The sequence below is a fragment of the Melospiza melodia genome, chromosome 13 (genome assembly GCF_035770615.1).
Source record: "Melospiza melodia melodia isolate bMelMel2 chromosome 13, bMelMel2.pri, whole genome shotgun sequence".
NCBI lineage: Eukaryota > Metazoa > Chordata > Aves > Passeriformes > Passerellidae > Melospiza > Melospiza melodia.
The window spans coordinates 14,913,114-14,940,937 of NC_086206.1; the positions used below are offsets into that span (position 1 = coordinate 14,913,114).

At 54.1% G+C, this 27,824-nt stretch overlaps 2 protein-coding genes across 6 annotated transcripts in view; one reads left to right on the forward strand and one right to left on the reverse strand.

Annotated features, from left to right (window-relative positions):
- Nucleotides 1-263: 263 nt before the first annotated feature.
- On the reverse strand, nt 264-20,228 carry ZNRF1 (zinc and ring finger 1). 2 transcript variants are annotated; one of them, XM_063167872.1, is made up of 5 exons: nt 19,651-20,228; nt 2,641-2,736; nt 1,912-2,017; nt 1,728-1,818; nt 264-1,348 (listed from the first exon to the last, which is right to left on the reverse strand). In XM_063167872.1, the coding sequence occupies exons 1-4, from the start codon at nt 20,093-20,095 to the stop codon at nt 1,761-1,763; spliced, it is 705 nt and encodes a 234-aa protein (XP_063023942.1). In that variant the 5' UTR covers nt 20,096-20,228; the 3' UTR covers nt 264-1,348; nt 1,728-1,760. The 2 variants fall into 2 exon arrangements, with proteins under 2 accessions (XP_063023942.1, XP_063023941.1); XM_063167871.1 differs by lacking the exon at nt 264-1,348 and adding an exon at nt 1,463-1,579 and having other exon boundaries at nt 19,651-20,219.
- A 742-nt stretch (nt 20,229-20,970) lies between these two features.
- Nucleotides 20,971-27,824, forward strand: part of WDR59 (WD repeat domain 59) — a 47,737-nt gene continuing 40,883 nt past the window's right edge. For 2 of the 4 annotated variants that reach the window (XM_063167874.1, XM_063167876.1), the window contains exons 1-3: nt 20,975-21,048; nt 25,222-25,271; nt 26,816-26,951. In XM_063167874.1, coding sequence (XP_063023944.1) covers nt 20,995-21,048; nt 25,222-25,271; nt 26,816-26,951 — 240 coding nt within the window. In that variant the 5' untranslated portion in view covers nt 20,975-20,994. Of the gene's footprint in view, nt 21,049-21,175; nt 21,263-25,221; nt 25,272-26,815; nt 26,952-27,824 lie in introns of those variants that run through there. The other 2 variants (XM_063167873.1, XM_063167875.1) reach the window with 2 other exon arrangements.

Here is a 27,824-nt window from a genome sequence, read left to right on the forward strand (position 1 = left end):
TTTAGAGGGATAGGAACCCCCAGCCCCTTCCCAGGAGGCCCCAGTCCCAGACAGCACAAGCAGGGCAGGGCATCCTCAGGGTCCTGCCTCAGCCACTTGCCCTGAGCTGCAGTGCTGCTGGTGCCAGGTGGGAGCTCTCTGGCACCTGCTGAGCACTACTGTGGCCATCCCCACGTGGCAGGCACAGAGAAGGGGAACTGGCATGGCTGGGGGGCTCCAGCACCCCACTGGCATCATCTGCTTCACCAAGAAAGCCAGTGAAATAAAATAACAGTGAATGTTTTATTGAACATTGTTTTAATACCATATCAAAACACCTTGACTAATGAAGGAAGCTCCCCCCAAGCTCTGAACTCTTTTTTTCCCCCGTTTTTTTTTTTTTAATATATAAATACAGAAAGGTTTCCCGCAGGGGCACGGCCACCGGCAGGGGAGGTCTCACCAACGAAAACGCGCCCGCTGCGCCAGGAGGGGACGGGGATGGGCGAGGGGGTCACTGCCATGAAATGACACCGTCTTGGCACCTCCAGCAAAGCCACCCCTGCGACTCGGGGAGGCTGGGAGCATCCAGGGGCCACTGGGGCCTTCCCCATACCCTCCTCAAAAGGGTCCAACTCAAAGCCGATGGAAAAGAAAAGGGGAGGCAGTTTTGGCAAGAGGAGCCCGGCGAGGGGGCACAGGAGGGGCGGCGGGGATGCTGCAGCTCTCCAGTCTCTGAGTGGTTATAGCTGAGTTAAAGAGTGACCAGTCTGTAAACATCACCGGGGCAGGGAAGCTCAAATTGAAGAACACGCCAGTCAACACGAAGCTTCAGTTGTGGTTTGTTGTTTGTTTTTTTTTTTTTTTGTCCGTTTTCTCTTTTTTTCTTCTTTTTTTTTATCCTTTTTTTCCTTTTTTTTTTTCTCATTGTAAACACTTCAAAGACGGACCCCTGCGACTCAGCAGGGGGGAGCAGTGTCCCCGCTCCCGGCGTGGGGCAGAGTCCCCATCTCAACGCTGCCGGGGCCCGGGGTGGAGATCTCCAAAAGGGAGATAGGAGAGAGGAGGAATTTCCCGTTTAGTCAGTGCAAAAAAACCGAGCAGAGCCCCCGGGCGAGTCCGGGTGGGAGGCGGGGGGTTGCCGGTGAGAAATGCCGCGTGCTCCGTTTGGCCGGCTGTCCCCCGGCAGCTTTCCCCGTTCGGTTCGGGGACAAAAGCCAAACATCATGGCAGGGTTTCGGCCGAGGGCGTCCCCGGGGCCTCCCTGGCAGGCAGAGCTCTCCTGGTGACCAGCGGCTGTGGAGGGGAGAGCAGGTCGCTCCGCTTTTCTCACACTGTCGTCTCCTGGATGTTTCTTTTTGTTTTAAGTCTTTTAAATTAAAATAAAAAAACCAAAAAAAACAAAAAACAAAACAAAAAGCAGAAAAACAACAGAACAAATAAAAAGAATAAAATAAAATAAAAACTGCGCCGTTGTCCCAAGTGGATTCAAGTTTCTGGGTTTTATTTTTGTCTTCTCGAGGAATTTAAAGTCAGCCCAAAACTCCAGGCGGGGCAGGGGGGACGGGGAGAGGAGGTACAGCAGGTATAGCAAGGTGCCCTGCAAAGGCAGAGAGAGACCGTCCCGGGTGAGGAGCAGGAGCCCTGGCTGTCACGTCCCACCCTGTCCCACCCTGTCCTCCACTTCCAGCCCTTTATTTAAAGCCACCATGGGAATGTCCCTTCTGAGCAGCCCACCACAGGCTCACCTTAGAGAGAAGTCAGCAAGCACGCTCGGCGGGTCAATCAGAAGGATGCTCTGGGCAAGATCTGTTCACTTCAAACCATGAGTCTATACAGCTGCAAGAGGAGAGCGTGTTACCAGCATGCTGCTGAGCCTCAGGTGTGCCTGCCTGTCCCCTTGCCACCCGCCTGGCTGTCCCCTCATGGTACCTTTTGTGATAAATGCAGAGGCAGGGCAGCCTGGCTATCGTGTCCCCCTGCAGCAGCTCCTCCAGGCAGATCACGCACTCGCCGGCGTCCTTGGTCAGCACGTCATCTGGGAGGGGAGGACAGGGCAGCAGTGAGACAGGGACCACCAGAGCACTCCCCTCCCTGGGATGGAGCAGAGCCCAGGGTCACTGCTGCGGGGGCAGCGGGGATGGGGTGGAATGGCAACAGTGCTGGGAAACAGTGGCAGGAGGCTCCTGTGGAGGGCATGGGTCTGGGGCATCTGGAGTGAACACAACCCTTATCCCGGCTTCCAAAAATCACCACCCAGTGGGAGGTGAGCACCACTCCCACACTAGTGTCAGGAGAGAGGTGGGAGATGCCGGAGCTGGAGCTTGCAGCCCAGTGCTCAAGGCCAGCAAGGAGGGGAGGAAGGCAGTGACCCTTTGGGGGACAGCCCAGGAGGACACGTGCCAGCAGAGCTCCCTCTGGCACCACGGGGAGGGGAGGGGGCCCCCTCGGGGTAGGGAGCTGTTACAAAGGAGCCTGAAAGCAAAAGGAGCAAGGCTTGAGCCATGACAGGGGAGCAGAGTGGAGCAGCACCATCCTGCCAGAGCACAGCCCCCTTGGGAAGCCCAGCCAAGCCGCCTGCCCGCAGCAAAGGGCTCTTCAGCCACCCGGAGCCTCCCAGGATGGCAGGACACCGTGTCCCCCACACAGCCTGGCCCTTACCGTTGTAGGAGAGGCGAGGTTTGCTCAGACACATGATAAAGTGCATTTCCATCTCGTCAGAAGCCACAGATTTGGAGCAAATGGGGCACTTGAAACCTGGAAGGAGAGCAGAGAGACGAGCCCTTAGCGAGGGCAGCAGGAGTCATCCACCCTGCATCCCGGGGAATCCCTGGGGCCATGGGGGGCACGGCAGCGGGCAGCCCCTCACCTGCTGCCTGCATGGTGACCCTCACCCCACACAGCACCCGCTGGGCACCCGCTCATCCTGCGCCAGCCACCAGCAGCCGCCAGCGTGGGGACAGCCACCCAACAGGGACAGCCGCTGAGCCGGCGCGCTGGCCGTCCCTGTGCCCGCCGCGCAGAGGGCACGGACAGCGTGCCAAGGCACTGCACACGTGGCCATCAGCTGCTGCCAGGCCTTAAAGGGCGAGCAGCAGCCTGGGGCACGCAGCACCGAGCCACTGGCAGTGCATGGGCACGTCCCTGTGCCTGGACAGCGCTGTCCCTGCTGCCAGAGCTCAGCACCACATGGCTGAGCCAGAAAAGCTGCAAGGAAGGAGTTTTTTTCTAAGGCTGCAGCACAGGACCGGCAGATTGGAACCTCAAAGACAAATGGCTGCTTTGTCCAGCTTTTCACAGAAGTGAAGTGGGTGCTCACCCCTCTGATGCCAGCCTGCCTCCCCAGAAGCAGGGGGACACTGCAGGCTGATGAGCCAGCTTGACCTTGGCCCTGCCTGGTGATTTGGGCTCTTGGATGAAGCTGGATGGGATGCCCAGATCTGCTCTGTGACCTTGCTTGGGGTGGTGCAGGGTGTCACACCAGTGTCACACCTGCTCGAGCCATGCAGACCACCATGGCATCGCCCCCAGCCCCACTGAGCGAGGCTGTCCAAATGCAGTTTGCAAGCCCCAAACTCACAAGGAGCAGAACCCCAAGCAGCCCTGTAGGTCACCCCTCTGGGATCCCCTGCCCTTCCACTGCAGCCTGCTCAGGGCCACGAGGTTTGTCACTGCCCAGCAGAGCAGCGCAGCTCGAGCCGAACACGCGCGTGCCACCACCACGGGTTTGCACCAGAATATCCAGCAATTCCCTGCCTGCAGAGAGGGAGAGGGTAATTTAAGGATCTGCCTTCTAAAAGCAGATCAGGTTTGACTGCAATGCCGCTTAAGAGCTTTCTTCATATATATGCAAAGGCTGCTCAGGAATGAAAAGAAAAAGCATGTACACAAATTATCTAAGGATGAATCAGGTTCTTCTTTGCCACCATGCAGATGTGGACAGGGCATTTTTTTTTTTTTTGCTTCTTGTAAGAGACAAAGTACAGGGTGGCTTTAAGGAGAGGCAGCTCAGGCCTCTGCTGTGCAAACAGCCCCTGTAACTTCTCAACACTCCAGTGCTCATTAGCAGCAGTGATAAATACAGTTCACTTCCCAGGTCCTTGGATCCTGCCCCTCCAGAGTGTTGTTATTTCCCAGGAGGGTGCAGCAAGGATGAGCACTATGGATGGTATGGGATTGGCTCTAAAAGGACTTGCTAAAAGAAGAAGCCTCAAGCCCAGCAGTCCTCCAGTGGGGTGTCCTGCTGGCTGCAGCATTGCCACCCTGGGAACAGATCCCTGCCCAGCCTGGCTGAGCCACAGGGTGCCTGCTCTGAGTCCAGCCCCAGCTGCACCAAGCCCCAGGCGATAGGGCAGTGCTGCAGCCAGGGCCTCGTGGGCAGCAGCACCGATCTGCCTCCTCCTCTCCAGCCTAATTTTACTCCTGACCGATTTATACCTTGTGGCAGCCGTGCCCATTAGCTGAAGTCGTTGGTTTTTTCCTCCTCCCAAGTGTTTACCCGCCCAGTGTATTTATAGCGTGGGTAGCTCAGATGGCCTCCCAGGCTGCCTGCTGCGAGACCCAGCCGGCCTCCCCTTGCCAGACACCCTCCCGGTGCCCCTCTCCCCTGGCAGCCCGCCTGCTCCGGCCCTGTCCCCGCCTGAACTGCTCCAGCCTGGCACGGAGGGGCTGCCAGCGCCACCGGCACCGGTCCTGCCGGGAGCTCTGGGCACTGCTTCCAGCAGCACCTCCCTGCGAAGGGAACGGCTGCGAAGGGCTCCCTTTGGGAAAGGCATTTTGTCTGCAACCTCTGTGGCAGGGCACGGCGTTTGTAGAGGTTCAGTACTGTTCCCTGAGCTGTGTGTGGGCAGACCTCGTTTCCTCTGGTCCCCCCTTTTCTGTGCCAATGTGTTATTTTAATCAGCTGTCCCAGATCTGCCAGCTCCGGCAGCACCCGAAGGGATCCTATGAGACGTGCAACCAATGTAAAGGGAAAAGGCCCCAGATGAAACTGCCTGGGCTGTGGCTGCCAGGGCATGGCTGCCAGCAAAGCAGCAGGGCCAGGCAACGAGCAGGGTCCTCTGCAGGCTCAGTGAGCGGCTGTTGCTGTATCTCCAGGCCTATTTGCTAGCTGGGATAGCTTTAGCACGGTTATAAATAGCTGGCATGAACACTCCTCATGGTCCTCACCGCTCCCTGGGCAGCTGGCTGGGGCACCAGGACTCCTGACACCGCCACAGCCCTGTGGCAAGGACGTGGGGACATCGGGCAGACAGAGGGGCCCAGGCTCAAGCCCCAGCACGTATGTGGCATCCTCCAGCCAGACAGGTCTGGGGGCTGAGCCAAGTGCAGAAGCACACACACACTTTTGTGGCTCTGCATTTCACAAGATGGAGGGGGGGGAAAAAGGAAAGATGAATATGCAGTTCATAAATTCCCAAGTTTGAGCAGGAGAGAGGAGCTGGTGTGGAAAGGCCCCCAGGGCGGGGGGCTGCCCTGCACCCCAGCTTTGGGCACAAATACTTGACATTGCAAAAGCAACTGCTCGTGTTTCCCTCCATGGCAGGCACAGGAGCCCACCATCAGAGGGAAAGGGGAGGCAGAGGTGAACTCCCCACCCCTCCTCTAGGTCACCTTTGGGTGAAGGTGACAGGCAGAGAAGCAGTGAGGCCAGGGACAGCCAGCGCCAGGCAGCAGCAGGCACCAAGCCCGGTGCCTTGGAACATCCCTTCACAGCTCAGGCAGGAGCCTGTCCTGAGGATGAAAGAGCTGCTCTCCACATGGCCAGCCCCCTCCAGGCCATGGTATTTTCCACATTCCCCGAAATCCCCGTTAATTTATCCTGCCTAAGCTGCCAGCCGGAGCAACGCAGGAGATTACATTTTGACAGCTGCTCATGGAAAATTCAGCTCCCTCCCTCCTCCTCAAGCCCTTTATGTCCTCCTCCCACATGCCTTAAAAAAAAAAAAAGAGAGGAAGGGCCCAGCTATTCCTCCTTGCCTGGGCCTCCCACACCCATGGGGAGGCCCGGGGGTTGCTCCAGGGAAAGGCCACGGACACTTCCCCCCTCCCAAGGCATCTGCTGCAGCTGGTGATGCTCCTGCCCACGGCACATTAAACCTGAAGCTGGCACTGTCACCTCATGCAGAAATGTGTGGGCAGGTAGCAGCTCCCAACAACAGCAAGTGAAGAAGAGGAGGGTGCTGCAGGAAGGGGGCTGGCTTGGAAAGGCAGGTTCAGGTCGAGACCTGGCCTCTTGTACCTTGCAGGAGACTTTGAGAAAGCCAAGGGCTTTGCAGGGCTGTGAGACAGGCTGGCAGGTGATTTAATCTCTCCAATGGCCTGGTCTAGAAACCAGGAGGCAAGTGGCGCTGGTGCTCTCCAGAGGCTGCTACCCTCTGAGTATTTTTAGGAAGGTTACATGGTTAATTTTAGAGAGTCGGGCACAGCAGAGCTGGGAACCTCTGAAAATCTCCACCCCGTGCTATGAATGCTGAAAATGTGGTTAACCCTCACAGTGCCAAAAGCACAGTCACAGAACTGCAAGGATTTTAGTGATGGTGGCAGGATCCAGACACCTTTCCAACTCATTTCTAAGTATCCCAAACAGAGCTGATTCTACAGCTGGGATAGGAAACTCACTCCTGCCTACTGAGCAGTACAACAGGGTGAACCACACTGTGTCCTGAGATTAGAAGTGGCTGCTCCCTTTGGGGGAGTGAGACCACGTCCACAGGAGCTGCCAGCCTGTCCCAGATGCAGGGAGAGGCATGTGCCATGTCTGCCTTCACCTGCCAAACCCTCCTCCTGCTGGGGGTGCCTCCAGGCAGATTGCCTACAGGCCGTGGTGCCATCAGGAGCAGCCCTGGCAGGAGGACACCGTGGCTCTGTCACTGGCAGGTGGCTGACATGGAGAGCAGCAGCTTTTCCACTGCACAGCACCTCCAGCAGTGGGAGGAGAACACCAGTGGGGATGACGTGCCCTGAAGGCAGCAGCCCAGGCACAACAGCCCACACAGCATTCACCAACTGGATCCTGGTTGCCCAGTCTCCCACTGCTGCCATGGGTAAACCAGGAGCCCTGGGAGTGGAGGCAGCAACACAAACTCCCCAAAATGTGCCCGACCCAGGAGGGATCCCTTCCCTGGTGCCAAGCACCCCACAGGACACCTGGAGAGCCAGGGAGCTTGGGTAAGCTCCAGGCTGCCTGATGGTCATGGAAGATTTGGAAACCTCAGCTGCACAGCCCATCTCCATGTCTCCAGAGAGCATCCTGGGCTCTCAGCCAAGGGAGCTGGCTTAGACCAGGTGAGGAAGCATCCAAACATGAGATACAACCAGGGAATATTTGGCCCAAGCATGGAGTCCTGGTGTCTCCTCCTTGCTGAGTAAACCATGAGCATCCCACCTTCCACCAGGCTTCCCTAACACTGCCAGCTGAACCAGCAGCATGTGGAAGCTGGAACACATGGATTCATCTTGGAACAACTTAGACTAAGGAGGGAAAGACTGAAGGACTTTCAGTCCAAAGCATGTGGGGTTGGGTGAGGCAAAGGGGTTTCAAGTCCTCCCCTTCCTTTACCCCTTGAGGACTCCAGCACAGCCACAGGAGGGAAGAAAGGATCAGGGAGGAGTTATCCTCTATGTTAGCCAAGTGAAGGAAATCTGAAGAGCCAAACCCAAATCCCTTTGGGTTTAAAGCGGCCTCATTTTTTAAAAGTGATGGTCACAGAGCATCACATTGGAGATGGCACAGGGATGCACAGAGCACCTCCCCAGCACTGGGGCACAGCAGGGACTGGCAGCTGAGCACTCCATGAGTGTCCCCTGATGAGTGGAAGCACCATGGAAGTGATGCTCTGCCAGCCTCAGCCAGGCAGGAGGCAGCACCAAGTGCCTGCAGGCCAGGGCACTCTGCAGAACCAGCCAGGATCCACCTCCCCTGCAGAAGGAATTGGCATCAGCTGCAGGGGCAGAGGCAGGAGCCAAGGTCCAAGGCAGCCCTGCTGCCCCAGCAGGACTCAAGGCACTGGGTGAGCTCCACCATGCTGGGCTATTGTGCAGCTCAAGGGCTGACACGAGCAGGGACACATAGGCAGGAAGGAGTAAAGCACTTAAGCTGCCTCATTTGCCAGCTTTGAAAAGGGAGCGTCCTTCCTCCTCATTCAAGGCTGCAGAGAGGCTGGAGAGCACAAAAGATGGGCCCAGGGTGGAAATAAGATATCACACCTTCCTGGGGGTGGAAGGAGGCAGGGCTGGGGGATGCCAGTGAACTAGCTCCAGATGATCAGCCAAGCAGGGGATGTGGCTTGGAAAGAAACTCAACCATTTGGATGGCACATCTCCGGATGGCAGTGCTTGGAAAGAAACTCAACCATTTCTGCTGCCTTGGCAGAGGGATGGTCTTGCTCCATCCCCATCCCACCCCACCACTTCCCTGCTGATTGAGTCGGCTCAGCTTGCTGGGAAGGGAGAAAAGAAATGTTTGTAATATGAAAGCAGCACCCCAAAAAGAAGCTACTTCAGTGCAAGGCCAGGTTTTCCAAGGTCTAAGAAAAGCTGTTCCTGGTGTGCAGTAGCCCCTGGCAAAGGCCACACGTGGCAGCTGTCTGCTGTCAGGTCAGCCACACACCAGCCAAGGGGGGCAGGGATGTGCCATGGAACACCAGGCTGGCCAAGGGCAGCACAATCCTAATGCTCCAGGCACTGTGCTTTGGAGACACCTCTGTCCACTCCCACCTGACTCAAGCCACAGAGATGTAGCAGCAGGGACATGGCATTAGTGCTTCAGGTGGGATGTAGGGAAATCACTGGGGTCAGAGAGATGCAGGACACAGAGCAGAGGGGCTGGGTGACACATCACAGAAACCCAGTGCCAGCTTGCAGCAAGCCAGGAGGCAAAGCTATTTCTTTTTTAGCCAGTTGGGTTCTTATGGAGGTGGTGGGGGAGGATGGGAAGAAGGAGAACAGATTGCAATTCTGGGGCTGAAGAAAGCTGGAGAGTTGCAAAGGAGCAGGAGACACAGGAGAGGGAACCCCACAGGAATATTTGCTCCAGAGCACCTAAAGCTATTGATTCTTAGCAGATGGACACACCAAAGCCTTACAAAACAAAGAGGCCTGGTTATATGGTCACTGGATGTCCAGACACCAAGTACCCTCCTTGCCTGACATTGTTTGAATTGAACCCTTTCATGGTTGCAATGGCAATTTTTGAGCAGAAGTACCTAAGCTAAAGACAGAGATCATCTCCCTCATATAGCTCAGGCTATACCGCAGGATCAGTTCCCCCAGTCTGGATGAAAAAGGCAACTTCTCAGGGTCACCCTGTCTTCTGGCAAGTCCTAGTTTACTGCAGAAACACTCCCCCAGCTGCTGGGAACAAGTTTCATAAGTACGTGTAGCCCAAAGCTAATTTTAGCACCCCAGAGAAGAGCAAAGTTAAGCAGAGGGGTCCTGGGTGATAGCCCAGCAAAGGCATTGACACCTCCAACTCCTGCTGTCGGGCTGCAGGGCTCACATTTACCAAGTTACAACGTGCCCAGGGCTCCTGCTAGTCACAAAACAGCTCTGGGGCCATGGCATGGCTCAGGAGAACTGCAGGGATGCTCTGGTGCTGCCTCCACGCCTCTCAAGGGACGCTCAGGTGCTCAAATCCACTGCCCAGAGCGGACAAGGATCCTGCAGGCACACCAGGGAATCTCCAAAGGGTTTGCCTGAGTGCCTGCTTTTTTCCTCCCACGTGTTTCTCATAGGAAGGAGGAGGCCCAGCCAAGGCCCTGCTGAGGGCAGCAATCATTGGCAAGATGCACAGAGCCAGCAGGGTGTGAGGGCTCCCAGGTGCTGAAATGAAGGAGCTCTCTGGCAGCACACTGGGACGCAGCGATTTGGAAACCAGAGCAGGAAGGGGCAGAATGTGGCACTTTGGCTTGGCAGGGCTGGGAGGGAGCAGCAAGGCAGTGTCACGTGGGGACTGTGGGGTGAGTCATTTCTGACTAAGACATCCGCTGGGGAGGCACCCACGGAGTCCCCAGCGCCAGGCTCCAGCACTGAGGAGCTGCCAGAGGAATTCCCGCTTTTGGAAAGGTTGAAACACCAAAGGCTGACCTGAGCCACTCCCAAACCCAGCTGGATCTGACTCCACAGGGTGATTTGCTTCCTGACCCCTGGGTTTTCCCAAAGTACAAAACTTGTACTTGTGCTCTGATGCTGCCGAGGTTCATCATGCCTCATCTTCAGATGATCTCGTGGGAGGATGATGGGACACTCCAGAGGCACATGATGACATGCCCTGGCTTTGTGATGCTGGGACTATGGCCAAGCACTGATGGCACCCACATACCCTTCCTGCCAGGGGTGATTCCAAACAGCTCCTGGGACACCTCCTCCCCAGGCATTCCACAGCAGCACTGCATAAAGAGCACCATGGAGGGTGTCTTTGTGCCTGGGCCGTGGTGGCAGGATCACTGAGGCAACTGCTGTCCATCAGTGCAACATCCCCAACCCTTGGGGTGCATGAAAAGAATGACACATTGCTTTTTTGGGGTGGAGAAAGGGCAATTTTTATGTAGTGGGCAGCAATCAGAGCATAAAAGACACAGAGCTGCACCCACCCACAAGAGTGCTATGGAACACTTGTGGACAGTTCACAGTGATTATTTCTGCAGAAAGACAAAAAAAAAATTGAAATTTTTCCACTACTGGAAAAAAAAATCTTAGTGAGGAGCATGCTGCAGAGGAAGCCCTGACCTCACCTGCCCCTCACATGGAGGAAGGGCTGCATGGCTCAGAGCATCTCCCTGCTCCCCAGGAGAGGCTGTGATTGCTGAGGGACACCCAGTGAATGCCCCAGGCTACCAGGACAGCAGCAAGGGGAAAGAGCAGCTGCAAAGCTGAGGGTGATCACCCTTGTCTGTTGTACTCGGTGCAGAAGGGGAGGGATTCTCCACAGCACCCAGACAGGCAGCATGAGCACTGCTTTGACAGCCAAAGACCAGGGATTTGGGAGGGAAATCTATGTTGAGGATGGGGATACACCACTCCAGAGCTTCCCAGCTGCCTTTGGAGCATGGAGGAGGCTGGCAGACAAAGCCAGCTTTCTGCAGCCCTCCAAACACAAAGCACAGCATCTCAGAGGAATGGGCCCCTCAGAGAGTGGCAGGGTCTGCCCACGCTGGATCCTGCTGGAGGGGGCAGGAGGGGCTGCACACTGTGCCATAGGCAAGAATAACCCTGCCCAGGTGCCCCACCTTCTCTGTCCTTTTGCTTCAACATGTGCCAACCTCCAACATGAAAAGGGCTCCTTCTGCAGAAGGAGGCAGTGGGGCTGCAGGTGACAAAAATCCCAGACAGCTGTGGGGTATGAAGCTCTCTCTTCCCCATCACAAAAGGCAACAGCCAGAGGAGCTGAGTGTAACCCCACTTCCAGAGCCAGGCAGGGCCTTGTGAAGCAGCATCTTCCCATGAAACATTCACCCAGGACGGGGTGCAGGGTGCCACCTGCTTTGTACCTGTCTACAGGGAGCAAAAAGAAATCAAAGGCATCTAAAAAACCCTCAGAAGGGTAAGATCCAGGCAAATAGCAGACTTCAAGGGCTGTGAAATCAGGCACAATAAATAAGCAAATGGACATTAGTTTCAAAGCAGCAAGATCTGACTGGGGATGAGCTGAAATGCCAAGGCAGCCAAGGCAGGGTGCTCAGCCTCAGCCTGTCCTGCTCAGCACCAGCTTACCAGAGGTTTGGCTCCAAAACTCATCTCAGCCCAGAGTGACTTGACCTCCCTGCCAATAACTTGGGCATCTGCCTAGAGCCAACCTCACCTCCTTTTCCCTGGCTACACATGTCCAGGCCTTGGATGCATGGATTGAAAGTGTATCTAATTCCCCTGCAGCACTTCTGATGAAGTGCAGCTCCATCAGCTTGTAGGAAGAGCTCCCAAATGAATTACTGCAATTACCCCAGCTGCAGGAGAAACTGCAGCTTTTCCCCTCACTGGTGACAAAGGCTTCTCCAAAAAACAATCCCTCAAATGCTCACCACCCCAAGCTGTAATGCAACCATCCAGGATGTGAAGAGCAGAGCCCCTGGCACCACTCTCAAATCACTGAGCTGTGATCAGAGAAACTCAGAGCCATGGTGAAAGCCAGGGGGAGAAAAAAGAAGGCAAGGCAGCTTTCAAGGCAGCAACAGGCAAAAAGACACAGAGGACATGGAAATGCCAGTGGCCTCATCCTGGAAGGACATAAAATGCTGGGCAGGGACATGGGACAGGGTCAGCATCACTGAGTTCTCCTGCCTGACTGCTGCTTTCCCCCTCTTGTGTTGCAGGCAGCTGGCCTCTAAAAATACCCACTGTTGTCACGCTGTCCTGACTGCTTGGGCCAGGAAACTGCTCTGAGCAGCTTTCAGTTCCATTCTTCATCTGCACTGCTGTGCTTCCCTCGCCAGGATCTGTCCCAGCCCCTCTCCTGTGCCTGGCAGGTGACAGTCTCTCTGGATCTGTGGTCATAACTTGACATAAACTCAATTAACCAAGGGTGCTAACAGGGAATATACAACCCTGGGAAATTTTTGCTAGGGTTGCTGAAACTAGCAAAAAGGTAAATATTTCTACAGCATCCCTCTGCTTCTCTACAAAACACCACAAGACTGTTCCAAGGCTCACAGTCTAATTTCATGCCACTGATGGGAACCCCACAGCTACATGAGTGTGCACGAGCACAGGGAGTCACAAATTTCCCAAACTCATTGAGCCCATGACACCAGCAGGGTCAGCCTGGTGCTGATGCTGGCCAGCTCTGGCCTATAGGGAAGGAGGGGAGAGAAGGATCAGCTTCACCTCAGAGGTGCAGCACAGCCTCTGCAATGGTGAGGTCCATCCCCAGTGGCAAAACACACCCTGGATGAACACCCTCAGCTGCCCACAGACCCACACTGGGTCTGAGTGATGCATCTGCTTGGGTTCAGCTGGTGGCACATGGCACAAACCTGGAGGCACAGGGACCTCAGCAGGCAGCACCAATGTATCCAACCCCTGCCAGCAGCACAGAAATCAGCCATGAAGATCTGCCTGCTGCTTCTCTGGCCTCTCCTTCCACCTTCCTCAAATCCCAGATTCTAGGGACCTGCAGCGGGCTGGAAAGTTAAACCATGACAAGGGAGAAGCAGAGCCTGTCCCCCAGCACAGGCACTGCCCTCCCCTGGCTGCAGCCCAGCAGGGCAGGAAACCTGCCAGCAGTGGGCTCTGCCCACGGAAACGCTGTGCAGCAGCACGACAAGAGGCCCCAGGCAGCAGAGCTTCCTGAAGCTGCACCTCCAGCAGCCTCCCATCACAAAGCACTCAGCAAAAGCATTCAGGCACACAGCACCTGCAAGGGACAGCAGGAGCACCCCTGGGGGGACTCAAGCCCCCAGTGGGTTCACCCCCATTTGAAACCTGCCTGGTGGAACTGGTGCAGAGAGGACATTTAAGGGCAGCTTTAACCAGTCTTGCTCTATCTGAAATTAAAAAATTGGTGTCCCTACAGGGGGAGGCTTGTTGTACCCTGATGTACAGCCAGGCCAAAGCAGGTGGGCAAAATGCTCTGCATCAGGGCCTGCTGCTTTACAGCATCACTTGGCTGCTCATGTACATCACTCCCAAGCCCTTGTGATTTCAGTTTTCAAGGGAACCAGGAGAAAGCCAGGTCACATTTACTCAAAACCAAGTACTCAGCACATCTGGGGTTTTGGTGTACCAGCGGCAGATGCCACAAAATGCACCTCGTGGTTGCCCACCATCTGCTTGGGGCACCACAAGACTGGTCTCTGCAAAGGGAATTTATCTGGAGAGCCCTTTGCTGCCTGTCTGATCTGTCACATGAGATATTACATCGGAGGGGGAAAGAAAAAAAGCTTCTTTTTTTCTCCTCCTCCAAAGTGGGCTTTTCTCCCTCCCTGCGCTTCTCTTGAAATTAATTTTCAGCATTTAGCAGCATTTTCCCATGACTCTGTGCGGCTGCCTTGGCCAGGTGCCAGCCTGATACTGCTCCTCCACCAAAGATGTCTGTATCTGATTGATCCTCCGGCCAGTGAACGGGAGAGAGAGGAGAGAGAAGCCTTAATAGCACATTAATAAATAAGAGAAGCCTTTACGGTTATTCCAGTCACCGGAACAAACATCTCAGCAAAACAAACCAGCATGGGATAAACTTACGTCACAGGCTGGGAAGACAATCCTGGCTGGGAAGTGGGTCAGCCCAGGAGCACGAGAGCATCATCCTCAGCATCTCTACAAGATACATGAGTGCAAGAGGGAGAGGGCACCCAGCTACCCTGTGCTGATTTATGCACAGGTCTATAGAGCAGAGAGCACAGTTAATGTGCACAGGAATTGGTGCCTCGCTCCTGAGGGAAGCAGCTGGGATTTCAGAGGGCACTGGGGAGGCAAAGGCAGAGCAGAGACAGCCTGAGCTTGCTCTCACTGGAGCCTGAAGATAACTGCTGCCACCGCCGGCCCCGCACACACCACGCCAGCATTGACGCACTCCAACTTCAGCTCCAGCCTGGGTGTGCACTAAAGTGCCTCTGAGCCTCCCATCTTCAGGTGTTCAGCACTGTGATTTTCCAAGGCAGCCTCTGCCTCTTCCCCCCGTCTCAGGTGGATGGTGCCCAGCTAGCTCAGAGAAGGCAGAAGCACAAACACATCCTCTCCAGACCTGGAGAGCCCAAGAACTGAACACCACCACTGTGGGGAGTCACCAGGACTGTTTCTGCACCCACTACCCAAATGATCCACAGGTCCGGCAGTGATGCAGGTGCTTGACCTGGCTGTCAACAGTAACGAGCACCAAACCCACAAAAAGATGTTTTAAGAACAGTAATCTTTGGAAATTTCCACTAGCAAAAATAGATTCAGAATGGCAAGTTCGTGCAGACCTTGGGGTGCCCTTCCCCTGGCCCAGCTCCTGGAAACGGGGAGGGAGGCACATATGATGTCTGCATGTTGAAACATAGATTCAGTTGGAAGGGAACCACAAGGATCATCAAGTCCAGCTCCTGGCCCTGAACAGCACAACCCCAAGAATCACACCATGTGCCTGAGAGCCTTGTCCAAATACTTTCTGAGCTCTGTCAGATTTGGTGCTGCAATCACTTCGCTAGGGAATCTCCCATTGCCCAACCACACTTTGGGGAAAAATCTTTTCCTAACATCCTGTGTAAACCTCCCTTAGCACAGCTCCATGATGCTCCCTTGGATCCTGCCAGTGGTCACAGAGAGCAGAGATCGGTGCTGACCCTGCACTGTCCCTCCTGTGGAAGCTGCAGCCCACCATGAGCTCTGCCCTCAGTCCCTTCTCCAGGCAGAACAAGCCAGGTGACCTCAGCTGCTCCTCATATGGCTTCCCCTTTAGACCCTTCACCATCTTCATGTCCCACCTCTGGATGCCCTCTCACAGCTTTATATCCTTGTATTGTGGTACCTAAATCTGCACACCAGACCTGAGGCGAGGCCACAGCACTGCAGAGCAGGACAAGCACCTCCCTTGAGCAGCTGGCAGTGCTGCGCCTGACACACCATGGGACACAGTGGGCCCATGTTAGCTCCCAGAACACACTGGTGACACTGGTGGCACGACAGTCAGGGCTGAGAGCAGCTGAGCAGCAAGCTACAATTCAGCCTTCTCATTCTGGTGGAGACTTCAACAGCAGGACTTTCTGAAGAGCAAGGATTGCCAGGCACCAGCGAGAAAAGGCTCAGGACTCAAAGCTGTGGGAGCACAGCAAGGGTTCACCTCAGACAGGCCTGTTCCCAGCTTGCAGAGACTGGAGCAGCCCCACACAGGAGTGCACACACACCTTGAGCTCACCCTCCAACAAACAAGCCCTATTTCCCACCCTGTTACTCCGGAGCCAGACTGAAGAGCACTTCCAGCCTTTTTTGCTCTCAAACTGTGCCTGGAGAAGGACTCAGCCCAGCACCCTGGCTGCCATCTCTGCACTAAAATCCCTCCCATCTTCCTCAGGCTGGGGCCTCATGCTCCAGGAAAGTGCTGCTGAGAGAACACAGTAGCTCCTTTGGCAAAGAAAGCCTCCTGACACTGGTGCTACCAACATCCAGGACAAACAGGTTGCTTTGTCAGTGCACAGCAAGCCTGTGACACTCCTGGTGGTACTGCACAGGAGGATAAGCGAGGCGTTTCCTTGGGCTAGCCAGCAGACAAGGAGATATGGATTTATTAGAGCTTCACTCAAGGGCTTTGGGTGATGAGTGGGATTTCCAGATAAACTTTAAGCTACTTACAGCCTCTGCAAACTCCCTTAGATCCTCTGATGAATAACATGAGAGACACTGAGAGAACCACACAAAGCTGGAGACATGCAGCACTAAACCACACATCTCCCTTTTCTCCCTTCTTCTCACTATCCTTGGCTTTACTGAGAACTCCTAAATAGTCATAAACCAACAGAGGCAGGGTCAAGTGCTACAGGCAAATTCCAAAGTTGTGCAAGTCGTGTCTTTTCCACTCATGGAGGTCAAGAAGTAGATCTCAGAAACCCTGGGCAGACAGGGAAATCCCAGAGCAGTTTTGGGTGGTGCTAGAACAGTTACATCGCTTGTGTAAGGCAGGCACGCCTTGGGAAAATCCCCATCAGGAATCAGAACTCACCCACACAGGTGCTGTCCACTCAAAGGAAGGGACAAGCTCCACCATGATGTCAGAGCTCCTTGCCCACCCCATTTGGAAGATATATGCAGGCTTCACTGTTCACAAGAGCAGCAGCTCTCCTGCCCTCATCCTGGGACAGGCCAGAGGCCATCAGCATCTCACTGCTCCTCCAACTCAGGCATCCCAGCAGCCACAGTGGAGCCCAGAGGGAACCAGCAGTGGGCTCTTCTCACTGGCCAGCCCCATGCACAGCACCTTACAGTGATGCTGCAGCATTCACTGGCTTTGGGGACCACTTTGCAACCTCCCTCTGTACAATCCTCAGCACAATCCTCCTCTCTTCCTCCCCAGGCACACCTAGCTCTTCTGCAGGCCTTCAGCTGCAGAGAGGGGAAGGAGGGACACCAAGCAGGGAAGGGAGCTCAGCCTGCCCCAGCTCACTCCTCAGGGTCCCTGCTGAGGGGCCTGATGAGCCATGAAGCAGCACAGAAACTCTGCATGGCAGACATAGGAAGCAGCGAGGCGCCAAGACTATCTGTGTGCTCCCGTTATCACAGGCACGCTGCTGCAACAACAGCACCTTATCACTGCCCTCGAGTCAGAGCTCCTCCCTGTCCCACTGAGGACTCCACAGAGCTCAGCTTGCACTTTGAGCTCCCAGCTCATCCCCCAAACCCAAGTGCTCCCTGAAAAACGTGAATGCAAGAGAACAGCACCATCCAGGTCTCCAGACAGGGGCAGGCAGGGCAAGAATCCACTCTCCAGCCCTGTTATCCACAGGGTTTGGGGGCTCCTCTCCTCTCCTCAGTAGCACAACAGCTCAGGCAGATCCCAGGGATCCCAGGCCTCGTGCTGAGTGGGTTTGGCACGTCGGCGGGTCCCCTCATCCCCACCCTCGAGCCATCCTCCAAGGGAGCAGGGACAGTCACGCGCAGCAATGTCAAAGCTCCTCTCCATTTACCAGAGCACTGCTGCTTCAGCACTTTCCAGTGGCTAATGGAGTGGCTCAGCACCATGAGAGGAGCAGGTCGATGGGGAGGCAGGGGGGAAGACACAAGTAGCTCCTGACTGCCCTGCTGGAGGTTAACCAGCTGCAACGGGAGATTAACAGGAATTTCAGCAATCTTGCGGTGGCTTACTTCCCCCCTTCCCTGCAGTCTCCAAATCCTTCATTAACTTCTTACGCTAAGAGAAGAAGAGTGCAAGCTGAGCTCTGACAAGTTTCAAAAGGGTTTTTAAGCGTACTCCACTCCTTTTGCTATTAATTAGCAACGAAGAACCACCACCGGGAGAGGCTCCGGTACAGAGTGAACAGCTCTCGCTGCTGCCCGTGCACGCCTCAGCTCAGCTCAAATGCTCTCAGAGGGCCCCAAAGAGGCACCAGAGAAACCCAGTTCTTGCAGCACTTCCCACAGCTCACGCTGCAATCTTTCAAGGACACCGTGTTTAACTTCGCAGCACTGCACTAACTCACTCCAGTGCCTGGAAAACAGCTCACTCCATTTTGCAGCTGGTTTATTTTTCTGAGCAGGCTTTTGCCTCTCAGCATTGCAGTTTAAAATGTAACTGATACTCTCTGACCAACCACTGTGAGCTGCAGGGTGTTTCTGTAACGAGACCCTCCTCACTCGAGCACCAGGCATAGCAGAAGCCCCCCTGGCCCTCATTCCCACAGAGGCTTGTGGAATACCAGGAAGGATGCTGTGCCTTCATGTCTCTCTCTATGTTTAGAAACCAGAGCAGCAGCACAGTCTGTGCAAGGTCACGGAGCAAGAAAGTTTGCAGGAGCACTTGGTCTCAACTCTGGTGCCACATGCCAGCCCTCTCCATCTGCCAGGGAGTATGGCAAGTGCCTGGCTTATCCAGATCAATAGGAATCAGACCTGGGATGCAATGCAAGACACACAGCTTCCATCGAACAGAGAACAGCAGCCCCGGGAGACTGGGCAAAGCAAAAAAAAAAAAAAAAAAAACACCAAAAAACCTCAAGATTTTTTTCTTTTCCCAAGAAGTAGGAAAATGGGCCCCACGAGACTCTTCTTGCACTTTGTTCTTATCCACTGCTTCAGTGTCAGGCCTTCCTGAAAATGAGGCATTGTCCCAAGGCATATTATGAAATTCCCAGACCACGTCACACAAGGAGAACACAGCATTTGCGAGGGGGACGGGTGGGAGAGAAATCCCAGACTATTCCAGGAAATACAAGGAGACATCCCTGAAATGACTTCCCCTCCAGCCAGGAGGGGAAGGGAGGACCTCCCACCTCGCTCCCTGTACCCAGCCAAAACTAGGTCAGTGACACAGCCCGGCTTGCAGGGAGAGCTCCTCTCCAGACACCAGGACGCATGGAAGAGTCCAGCCAGGAGGGTGAAGGGGGTAACCTTGCCCCTTCCCACAGCCTGACACGTTTCCTGTAAGAGAGCCCAGCTGGCCTCCCAGCCCTGTCAGAGAGGCAGGCAGTTCCTCCTCTGCTTCCTCCTAAGCAGCACAACCCTGCCAGCTGGCTTGAAAGAGAAAACCCACTCTGGCCTTTCCCTGGCCCTTTATCAGACAAAACAAAGGAAAAAAAAAAAAAAGATCCCCACACCTTGCTTTCAAAGGCTTTCTCTGCTTCTTTCCCAGTTTCTAAGGCTATGAATTGCTACACCCGACTGGCAGCCCTCACACACCTTCAGAAGAGACAAGGTGCTCAACCTGGTTGCAAACCCAAGGTCTTGAGCTACAGCACCCTCAAGGCCACTGTTCCCCAGGTCAAGGGGGGATGGGCTGGGGGTGCCACATCCACTGCTTCATATCCTAGAGCGAAACACCTCCCTTCCAGAAAGCCTCCTCCCTTCACAACCCCTTCCCTCCCTTGACCTTGACATAGATGCCAGCTCCAGCATGCACCCACCCGTCTGTGCCAGGGAGGGGATGGGGACGAGGGTCCAAGAGGGGGTCAGCTCCCCCTTCCCGGCCGAACCGCGCCCACCGCCGCCCCCGAGCACCCACGGAGGGAGGGAAGGGAAGCCGGGGGAAGGCTCCCGGGAGCCGGCACTCACCGCTGTGCGAGCTGAACCACCGCGGTGCGATGTGAAGGGGCAGCGCGTCGGCCAGCGAGGCCCTGGCGCCCAGGTACAGCATCCCGTCTCTATGGTGACCGCCTCCCGTCTCCTGGAAACCGTTGCCATGGGCGTACGTGGAGTCGGAGCCCGGACCGCCGCCGCCGCCGCCCGGGGCCCGCTCGGCCTCCCCCGCCGCCCGTGCCGCCGCCGCGTACAGCCCGAAGGGGACGGCGCCGGCCGCCGCCGGGTCCATGCCCATGCCGGCCACCGAGCTGACGGAGCGGCTGCGCAGCCCCATCGCGCCGCCGCCGCCGCCCGCCCGGTAATGGCCGAAGGGGGGCGGCCCCCCCCCTCCTCCCGGCGGCGGCACGGCGCTGTCATCCGTCGACACCCCCGGGAAGGGGCCCCGCGAACGGGTCGCCGTGCTCTGCTTGCCCCCCATGTGGGCACCGCCGGGCCGGAGGGAGCCGAGCGACAGCCCCCCGCGGGGAACGGGGCCGCGCCGCCCCCGCTGGGAGGCGAGAGGGGGCGGAAGGAAGCGGGGGGGCGCGGGGAGCTACGGGCGAAAACCCATCCCCGCCCCAGGCATCCTCCCCCCGCCGGGCCCGCAGGGGCGAGGGCGCCCCGAGTCCGCCGCCGCCACCGCCGTCACCCCCGGCGGAGGCCGCCGAGGGCTCCGGGGCCGCGGAGCGGGGAGGGAGCGGCGGGGGAGGGGGGGGCTGGACGCCGGCAGGGTCGCTCCGCCCGCCTCGCTGGTGCCCGGGGCGCGGCCGGGAGCCGGGCGCGGATCAGCTGCGGCCCATGGGCGGCGGGGGCGGTGGGGGCGGCGCGCCCCGCTCCGCTGCGCTGCGCCGGGCACGGCCTCGCTGCGGCCGCCGCCTGGTGCTGGGCGCCGCGCCGGAGACAATAGCGGCCGGCAGCACGCATGCTCCCGCCCCCGGCCCCCCCGGCCCGCCGCCCTTAACCCCTGCACCGCCGCCGCCCGGCGCTGCGCTCGCCGCCGCCGCGGGACGCGGAGCCGCCGCCGCACCGACGAGCGGGCGCTGCCCCCCGGAACACAACCCGCGACCCACACCACGCACACATCTTGCTCTGTAGCGGTGCTGCGACCACCTTCGGGCCTCTGCGGCCAGAGCCGCTCCGGAGAGGCCGGGCCCGCACAGGGACCCCCCCCCCTCGGGCCGTGGGACCCCCACCGACTCCGCGGGACTCGCTGCCCCGGTGCACCGGGCCGGGGGCGGGTGGGGGGGTGGGGAACGGCGGGACTACATATCCCAGCAGTCTCCGCACGGTGCCCCATAGTGCGCAGGCGCCGCGCAGGCTCCGCGGAGGCGGCCCAAGATGGCGGCGCGCTGGAGCAGCGAGAATGTGGTGGTGGAGTTCCGAGACGCCCAGGTCGGGGGGCCCGGGGGCTGCCGCATCACCACGCCGCGGGGGCAGCCCCCGGCCGGCCCGTGACGAGCGGAGCGGGGGGAGGTCCCGGCCCGGGAGGGCTCGGCGGCCCCGCGGGGCCTTTCGGCGGCGATGGCCGGGGCTGAGGCGGTCTGGAGTCGTTTGCGCGGAGATAGCGCCTTAATTCACGGGGCGCTTAATTTCTAATCTTAATTAGGTCTTGTATTTTTTTTTTAAAATACATTTTCAGGCCTAACATACGATATCGCCACTTCCCACACGTCTTTCCTCATTTCCTTTTGCTGGAGGAGCTCAGGGCCGGCGTGGATGGGGCCCTGGGCAGTCTGGTCTAGTGAAAGATGCCTGCACATGGCGGGGGGCTGGAATGAGAGGGGCTTTAAGGTCTCTTCCAACCCAAACCATTCCTTGGCTCTGTCACTTTTCACGGAGACTGTTACAGCTACTGTCTCACTGCCAAATAAATTGCTGGGTGTTGCTTGATTAAAATAAAAAGTGGCTTATATTTTTTTGTGAATAGCAAAAAGGTCAGCTTTTGTTTTTGAAGCTGATGGTGATAGCAGAGCTCGGCTCAGAGTTTGTTTGTTCACGTGGTGTTGTAGAAGTTGTTGTTATATCCTTGGAAGTGTTCATGGCTAGGTTGGACAGGGCTTTGAGCAACCTAGTGAAATGTCCCTGCCCATGAAAGGGATTTGGAACAAAATGATCTTCAGGTTCCTTCCAGCCCAAGCCATTCTAAAATTCTATGATTCTGTTCTAAGAAATGTGGGGGTTTAAGGTGTTGGCAATAGCTTAACAAAGCTAGATACAATGGGTGAACTATGAGATACTTCAGCAAGAAACCCTTCAGATACTTCAGAAAAACTACAAAAGTTCTGGAAGTTCTCTTGTCTCATTTGTCCTCTTGTGCTGGAGCAGCAAGGGCTCTGCCTTCACCATTGCATACAGAAGCACTGAATCCTGTCTGCTGCACCCAGCTTACCCCCTGTAAGCTCACAAAGCTTTTCACTTTTGTACCTCAAAAGCTCTGTATCAGTTTTCCTCCCAGAAACGTTAAAGCAGCCTCATCTGCTACTGAGGATTTGCCCTCAGGAAGCCAGGAATGAGATCTGAGGGTGCATCTTCCTCCATCACAGATTCATGTTGCATCTGGCTCAGGAGAGAGGAGGCCTCATGACTTTATTGCTTACTCATAATGTCTGGTGTGTGGGAGCAGGAGGGACAGGTGTTGCCACCCCAAGCTGCAGCAGTTGGTTTCAGTGTCACTCCTGCTCTGGCACAAACCTTGGCAGGGTGAACATGGGCGTTTCAGTCACTTGGCTTTGCTCTGGTGTGATCTTCCTGGAGCTGTTCTGACCTGCCTGCTGTCCCACATGAAACCAGAGAGCTGCTCTGGCTGGGGCTGCCAGACTGCTGCTTCAGGCTAAACTCGTTTATATATTTGTGTCTGAGCTTTTTTTTTAGGAGTCTGCAGGAACGTTTTTGCAGGTGGGAAACCTGAGCTTGAGAAATTGGAGCACCTTGGCTGAAATCATCCAGCACCAGTCTTGAGCTCTGCATGTAGGCCACGCTATCTCCAAAATCCCTACCCTGAAAACAACCTAAATGGAAACAAGAATGAAAAGAGTGGGCAGCTGTGACATTTATAGCCAGTACACCTCTGCAAGCCCTGCAGTTGTCTTTGTTCAGTGTGCTGGAGTGTGTCATGAGAAAGCTGCAGCACCCCAACTGTAACACATCAGAAGATCACTGTGTGTTTTGGGGCCTGTGTTACCTACAAGTGTCATTTTTCTGTCCAAGCTGACAGAGGTGGCAGTCTGTGTACTCTTCTGATTTAAACAGGAGCCACAGGCTCTTCTTGGGCTGTTGGCACTATCAAAAGGAGAGCAAAACTCACCCAGTTCTGCAATGGAACCATTTGTAGCAACTCAGTGTGTGGATGGGAGGTTAGGTAGGCAGGGAACTGGAATTGCTTGTTAAGGGTTTGCAGCTCTTGAAAAATAGCATAGCCATGGCAAATTGGGTTGGTGTGTTGTCTCTCAGGTGGAGGGAATGAAGGTAATTGGGAAACTAATGAAAGTTCAGACATAAAAAGGAGCTTTCTTTGGCTGGCCTAGCAGAAATCAATGCAGTGCCATAGTAGATGCTTGAAGGCTGAGAAGATGCTGCCTGGGCTGTGGGTTTAGAGCAAATTCTCAAATGTGCAGTGCTCCTGCTGTGCTTACTCATGTTGTTGTTGTTCATGAACAGCAGTTCTAGCTATCCACAGTGCTGTTTTGGGATAAAAACTGCTTTCAGGTTGGTTTGTTCAGTTTCAAATCCCCCTTCTGGAAGGCTGTGCTGTGAAGACTGATGTATCACTGTCAAATGACAACAGTTTGTTTTTTATTTTCCTTTCCCTAGATAAGGCTCTTATATCATAGGGAGCTGTTTGTTGCTGTAAAACAACTTAATTTGTGACCCATCAGAGTAGCAGCCAGACATGTGAAACTTTTTACATCATTCTGATTGTTCATTTCATTCTATGATGCTTGGTGCCTGGAAAAAACCAGTTTACCAGTGCTCATTATTGGAAACAATTTGTAAGGACTTAAGGAGATCCTAGTGCCAAAAAATAGGCAAATAGGAAAAATAAACTTGTATATGAAATTGCAATCATTTGAAATTGACATTGTTTTTTTCTGTCTTGGGGAAAGATGGCTCCAACTGTATGAAATATGACTCCTGACTAGCTCTTCATCACATGAGAAAGCTCTGATTACTGTAGGGGCTTTAGTGATCCTCATTTTAATTTCTCAGAAGAAAAATGTGACCATCTGGGAAAAGATCTTTCTCCTGTTGATTTGATTTGTTTGTTTGTTGCTTTTTTATATAGATTCAGTAACCTACTTTTTTGCAGGTTTTGTTCTGTGTTTTGCAAGGTGCTGTGGAGTGTAGAAAGCTGGAATTGTTTCCTTATCATGTAGAGATCTTAAAACTAGCTGTTTATTTACAGCATTAGGGAAACCTTGTCAGAAGATTGGATTTGCTGCCTAGGAATAAGTGAAGAAGGGGAGTGGTTCCTGGAACAGTAAAAGTGGTAAAAGGGGTTTGGTTTACCATGAGCTCCTGCTGAAACTCTGCAGGCAGTTGTAGCTGTTTGCCATGTGGTCTCTAGAGAGGAATGGGTCTGTAATGCTGCTTTTCCCTCACTTGGGGTTTTTGCAAGGAGGGGATGGGCCCTGGCTGAAGCAGCTCAGAATTTGTGATGGATATTCTACTGTCAGATCTGACTGAAATGGAGTGGGATTTCTGTGTTGTCTGTCAGGTTTTAGTGATGCTTGTAAGTAGTAACCGTGGGACATCCTGAAGTCTTGTTACATCCATGCTGGGAGCACTTAAAGTCCTGAACAGCAGCAGGAGATACATCCTGAGCCCTCAGAGAGGCAGCTTTGAAGATGACAGCAGCTAGTGTGAAGAATGTGGGGCATATTCTGATTTTTGTGCTGTGAATGCTCAAAACTCTATTGAAGTCATATGTTTGTTTATGGGTGGAACTGTTCAGCTTTCCAAGTAAAATTTTCCTTTATTCTCTTGGCATTTAAACAAGATGATCAGCCAGTTCATTCTGCACAGAAAGAGGGGGAGACAATATGCAAACAGTCCTCCTTTTTTTATTTTTTTTTTCTAATGGCCTTTAAGTTATCTCATAGCCTCCTTTACAAGCAATGCCAAGTAAATTCTGATGCCTCTTGGCCATCTCTCATTTTTGAACACACAAATGGTTGCACTTCTATCTCTCAGTACATATATAATTAAATGTAGCCCTGCAATGAAAGAGAGAGACTCAGAAAATTCCTGAGCAGGAGCAGAGGCTGATTAATACAGATTATTAGAGATTGCTGATTGAAAGGCTGCAGCTGTGATTGCCAGAGCAGGAAGAAGGGAGCAAGGTCTTAATGCTCATAATGTTGTCTGCCAGGTTTTGTTTTCACTTTATGCTAACGAAGATGTTCCTGTGTGCTGTCCTGCATCCCAAATCAGCCACTACACCCTTGCCCCTCTGTGCTACTTTAAGGGGATGTTACTTTCCTGAACTCCTCCCCAAAGCCCTAAGTTTGACTGAGCAGCTGACCTGACAGGTATTATTTAATTTTGTTCTGTGTTTGTCTTTAACAGGCGACTGCGATGTCAGTGGATTGCCTGGGACAGCGCGCGGTTCTCTCAGGGTGAGTGTGACAGTCCCTGTTGGAAGTGTGACAATCATTTCCACAAGCCAGACCAGCAACCTTCAGGCTGACCTCAGCTGGAGGGTTGATGGATTGTTTTAGAAAGGTGCAGCTGAATTCTGTTCAAGGCTTAATGAAACTGATTCTGGGTCATGTTCCCGATGGGATACAGACTGGAGAGACAGCAACAAGAGCACAGTAAAATACTGGTGTGGCTTTCCTGGTAAATTCCTTTCCAAATCCTCATATGGGAGATGGAGCATCATGAAGTGCTGTTTGGATTGTCTTGAAATACAGATTAGATTATTTTCTAACAAAATTTGCCTCAGATATTCCCACGTGGCTCTCTGACCTGCTTCTCTGCTGGTTCATTGTGGGACAATACAAACAGTAGGTGCCACAGACTTCCAAGTTGCCCAAGCTTCCAGGAGAGCTTGGTCTTATGTATCCTCCTCCAGAGCAAGTCTTCAACCAGCTCAGCAGTGCCTTTCCAGCTCCTGCTTTTCAGTACTAACAGCTATTCCTGTCCCCCTGTCAGTGACACAATTGCCACACCAATTAAGATGTTCATTTCAGAATCATGTGAGTATAGCTGTTCTTTGGTCAGCCTTCAAGGAACCAAGTCCTTTGGTACAGCTCAAAGCAGTGCTTGCTTCCATGTAAACCCTTAGTCTGGCAGTGCTGTACAGGAATAACAGGAGGAATGGCCAGTGCTCAGAGCAGCTCTGTGGTCACTTTGCAGCTGAGAGATGATGCTCATGTGCGTAATTATGTAGGGTTCATTATGTTTTGATGCTGGTCCTCCATAGGGTTCAGCTGGCTCACAGTTGTTTCTGGGCAGTTTCTCCTGCTTGTAAGATGAATCTCACCTTGCTTTGTGGGGAATTGGCCACATCCAGCAAGATGTATGAGCTCAGGTTTGCTATCATGCAGCATTATTTCTGCTGCATATAGAGTTAGCTCAGGTAAGTAATGGAACCAAATCTGTGCAGGACTGTGTCCACCCACGTTAAAAAGCTGCTGCAGCTGAGCATGAGCTGTGTGCAGGTGTTTTTGTACTGTTGGTGGAACCAAGCCCTCAGACTGGTGTGGAAAGAAGCACCCACGTAGAATCATCTTTGTCAAGGCTCATTAACTCTTGCTCAGAGCAACCTATCCAGGCTGAAGCTGTTGCATTGCACTCCTGGGACTGTGCCACTTAGGCTTTGCTGCTGCAGCAATGTTAGGCCTGCAAAGCCTGTTTGAATGTGTTTGCACCATTTTCCAGCACTTCTTTGTATCCAAGTTATCTGGGCTTTTCTGTGGTGCGAGCTATCTATTACATTTGCAGATCCTGTTTACTTTCAGTGTGTTTTTTTTAAGTCAATTTTGAAGTATGTAGTCAAATGTCGCATTTTCAGAAATAGCGTTTTCACTTGTCTCATGAAATGCTTCTCTTCTTTTGGTTCTTGTGCCTCTGAACACAAGGCTGTGAGCTCCATGTGATCTTGGGGTTTTGAGATCAGCCCTGTGAGGTGCAGCCCCTTTGTGTCTGTGTCTTGCAGCCGTCGTTTCCTCTACATTGTCAACCTGGATGCTCCCAACGAGGGTCACCGGAAAATCTCCCGGCAGAGCAAGTGGGACATCGGCGCCGTGCAGTGGAACCCCCACGACAGCTACGCCTACTACTTTGCAGCCTCTGTAAGTTCACTCGTTTAAAAGCTGTAACTCATCTTCTTCCCTGGTCTTTCTTTCATGGGGGAGCCTCTGCAGAGCTGGAAGGCTGTGTGAAGCTGGCACAGACATGCTTCTGCAAGTCACATTGCAAGATCAAGGCCTCATTCTGATTTACTGCCAGAGAGGTGTTCAGCTGAATGGCTCTCAGTTATTGGGCAGTCAGGGTTGCATCTGGCTTTGCTTGCTTTGCCAAACAAAACACTTTGCCAAATAAATCAAGCATCCAAATGGTTCTTTTCTGGAGGGAAATTATCTTTTTTTCTGATTTCCAGTCTGAGATTTGTGCACTTCTTGAATTTCTTGCTCTGTGCTGTTTTGTTTTCACCTCCCTGCCTTGCTGCTCGGCTGTGGTGCACCAGGCAGTCTGTAAATAGCACAGGTCAATACTGGCTTGTAGCTTGGGGTTTGCAGCTGGGCATAGACTGTATCAGTGAGGAGTTCATGAGGCAGTGGGTTGGGCTGAAGAAGCAGTAATGGCTGTGTGAGACTGAGTGCAGTTTTCAACTCTGCTGTGCTTGGTCTGTCGTGCTCTGCAGCTTGTTCACCCAGGGCCCTGAGTTCTGCTGATGGAAATCTCAGCCATCACCCACTGCACCGTGGCCATTGGCCCCAGCCAGGTGCAGACTGTTTCCAGGGTGAGCTGCCTTTTCTGCAGTGTTGTCTGCTTTTACAGCCTGAGAGTCCTGGACTAGCTAGGGACGGAGAAATCTCTGTCTATTCTTTTGAGAAAACGCCTAGTTGAAGGTGATTTCTTAGAATTTTTTTGTTCCTGGATTTGCTATATTTTTAATTAAAGGCAGTTTTAAAAGTGGACTGGTGCTGTCAGCTGGGAGCCTC